The 3,344-nt window shown below is 34.3% G+C and overlaps 1 protein-coding gene across 1 annotated transcript in view; it reads left to right on the forward strand.

The window, feature by feature from the left end:
- The window catches only part of LOC122358212 (protein bicaudal C homolog 1-B-like), a 21,890-nt gene extending 19,718 nt beyond the window's left edge, over positions 1-2,172 (forward strand). Inside the window, 4 exon segments of the mRNA XM_043258000.1 lie at positions 127-137; positions 185-284; positions 680-712; positions 715-2,172. Coding sequence (XP_043113935.1) covers positions 127-137; positions 185-284; positions 680-712; positions 715-803 — 233 coding nt within the window. The 3' untranslated portion in view covers positions 804-2,172.
- Positions 2,173-3,344: the final 1,172 nt, after the last annotated feature.

The raw sequence follows: 3,344 nt of genomic DNA on the forward strand, positions 1-3,344 counted from the left end.
GTTGCATAAAAATGTGATTTAAATATTATTATTCATTTAAAATTATTTTATTTTTTGTATTTTTTTAATTGCATATTATTAATCTGTAAGAAAGGAATTCGTTTGAATAGGAAATATGTGGATTAGTGGATGATTTTGTAAATGTTCATTTATATTTTTGTATGTCTGTGTTATGGTCTAATAGATTGATCTGCAAACATTTGTCACACTGACGGATTCAGACCTAAAGGAACTGGGAATCACAACATTTGGTGCTCGCCGGAAAATGTTACTGGCGATCTCAGGTCAGTATGCTTTGTGTTTATATCTAAACTACAGATCATCAGAAAAAAAAAAGATAAACCAAAATAGGATGTGAACTCACTGCTTTGTAAAATAAGCAATTTTTTCCAAGATGACCATATAAAATTGGAATTCTGTTATCTATATACTACTATTAACTATATCTTTACTCTGAACTTAGTGAGCAGCCTACTTAGACATCACTTAAATATGCTGTCGTCACTTACTTGTGTATGACTGTTAAAACAGTATTTACCTATGAAGATTGTTCCAATATAAAATTAAAGTTCCAGTTTAGTTAAAATTTTTCCTAAAAATACGTCTGCCTGTAGGGAAGAGAGACTTTCTTAGGAAGAAAGCTCACATGTTTACTGATGATATTTAAATGTCTCCTCAGAGCTGAATAAGAGCAGGAGAAAGCTCTTTGACACCCTCGCTCCTCCTTCCTGGAAGGCGGGGCCAGCGGTCGTCTCTCGAGCCAATTCCACTCAGACATGGCGAGCGTCAGTGGTTGCTGGTGATCTCTCACCTGTGGGAATGTGGACCACAAACCACTTCATACTGGACTAGACTGATTGATACAGAAAGGCATGAAGCGATGCAGGTTCTCTCAGATCTATAGAATGTGGGGAGAGGTTTATTAGTTTTGCTTTTTGTGAATAAAATATGTGGAAAGGGAATTTATTCATTATTGTCAAGGGAATGTGCCATTCATTTTGTCTTGCATTTACTCTGGGTGAACAGGCAAAGCACAGAGTTAAAAACTAACCGTACTGTTAGCAAGAGCGCTTCAGTATTGGTGTTTAGCACTTTAATCTTTAAACTCTGCTGTTTTCGCCCGGTAGGTTGTATGCAGTGTCTGTCTTTTGTAACGTCGGACTGTCCGGTAACAAAGCCAAACACGTGCATTTATTTAGCAGGTATTTCCAGATCATACACAAAGGTCAACCAGCTGATGCTGATGTTGTTTACCAGACTGTTATATTCTTGTTCAGTTTAATTACTCATCGGTCATTGTGGTATTGTCATATTTTAAATCTATTTTATTTTGTAGTTTCATTATGTTCTCATATTTTATGTTAATCTTTTAAGGCATTATCAGTTTACTTTTTTTTATTGTTTTTGTTTTTTACATTTTTTTTTTTTTATCGTTTAATCTGTGGTCTGATTTGTCAGAACGTGTCATCTCAAACAGATGTCGGCCATTTTCTGTGTAAAAGAAGTCTTTTCTGAAGGAATAAGTTTAGAAATATTATTCGTAAAAGTCCAGTGATTTGTTTAGCAAAAAACTGTTTAATTACATTTACATTTTGCGTGTAACACAGACATCCTATTTAAGCTGCATTTGGTACTTTTCTAGTCTAAATGGGGTGTTTGTTGAAAGTTTGATGTTGGCATGTACAGTATAATGGTATATGTTTCCTTCATAAGTGCAAACGTTATGTATCTGCCAGGTGTTTTTCAGGTATGTATGTGCATTTGTACTTTTACTTTACTCGTAGCTCAAAGCCATAAATTAAACTCAAGGGCTACTGTTGATAAGTGTAGGAATTTTGGACCAGCAATTTCTTTTTTGTTGTTTTGGACCTGGCCGTGTATATCAATAGAAGCGTTCACAGTGTTAGCTGGTCTTTAATTTGTTTACACTTACATCAGATTTGTAGTATATTCATGGTACAGCATACTAAGAAGAATGTATAATGCATTGAAAGAGTTTTTCTGAAACAACCATTTGGTAAATACATAAGAAACCTTGCATCTTCTATTTGGTTTATTAGGGTTTAGTTTTTTTTATGGAACGAAAATAATGACAGTATTGCACAGAATGCTTGTGGTACTCTTGTATTATTGCTCAGTGATATTATTAACTACGTGATTGTAGGTCTAAAGTGAAAATTTTCATAAATTTTCATAAAGTGAAGATTTACATGCAAAATAAAACGTTTTCAGAGATGCATAGTACGGAGATAAAATTCCTCACCTCTGTGGAACCAGAGTTTGGTTACTGAGCTGTGTTTGTGATCAAGGTTCATATTGTTTTGTTGTTAAATCATGTTCATTGTGTTATATTCACCCTTCATCTGAAATAACTTCACTGTTTGAAATGTCATTTTTTTTTTTGTCTTTCCTGAGGGAACAACTGTGTTGTTTGGTCATTCTAATTTTGCTTCCTCCTGGAGTGGAGCATTGTGGGAGAAATGTTTTGTTTTGGATGTGACATGTTTGTATCACATTTAAATCTTTGACAAAGGGAACAATGTTCGTTTTTGCCTTGTAGGAATGTTCTGTAAAACCAAATCATTGTCTCTTAAAATGGACAGAAGCCATTTGCTGCCTGTGATTTTGAGTGATGCCAGAGTTTTCCTCTCTGAAATAACAAAAAAGAGATTTAAAGTAAAAGTTAAAGAACAAAAAAATATTTGAATTGTTTGCCACTGGTTTGTGGTTTTGTTCTAGAAAATAAAAATGTTTGCAAGCCAAATCATGTTTGTTTTATATAACGTATTATAAAGTAATTCAACAATAACGAGATTAATCTACAATTTATTTAGGTACACGCACAAAAAAAAATCACAAAAGAGTGAGTTCAAATGGTTTGAAAATGTGCTCGTTATCTGATGAATCCAGATAAAATGAGACTAACTGGGCAAATTAAGATCGTAAGAGCACATTTAGGATTGAGGATAATCTACAGTGGCACTGTGAAACCAAAAAAATCACTATCCACTTTACACATCTCAAAGGACACACAGGCCCTTCTCTTTTGAAAGTAATAGCAAAGACATGGGTAATTATGTGTGATTTTATGGTGTGTTTTGCATATCAATGTACATCTGCGCCTAAATGCGGAAACCACAGTGTGTATGTGTGTGTGAGAGAAAAAGAGAGAGACCAGGGAGGGTTAAGCTGTCAGCATGATGAGAGAGACGGCAATGAAAAAATAAAAGTGAGTAATTAACAAGCAACAAAGCTTTGAACTGCCAAGCTGTACTATTTTTGAACTAGCTAATTTAGTGCCATGAGACATAAACAACCCTTAGCTATTGAAACTGAAGACAGAA

The sequence above is a fragment of the Puntigrus tetrazona genome, chromosome 14 (assembly GCF_018831695.1).
Source record: "Puntigrus tetrazona isolate hp1 chromosome 14, ASM1883169v1, whole genome shotgun sequence".
Lineage (NCBI taxonomy): Eukaryota > Metazoa > Chordata > Actinopteri > Cypriniformes > Cyprinidae > Puntigrus > Puntigrus tetrazona.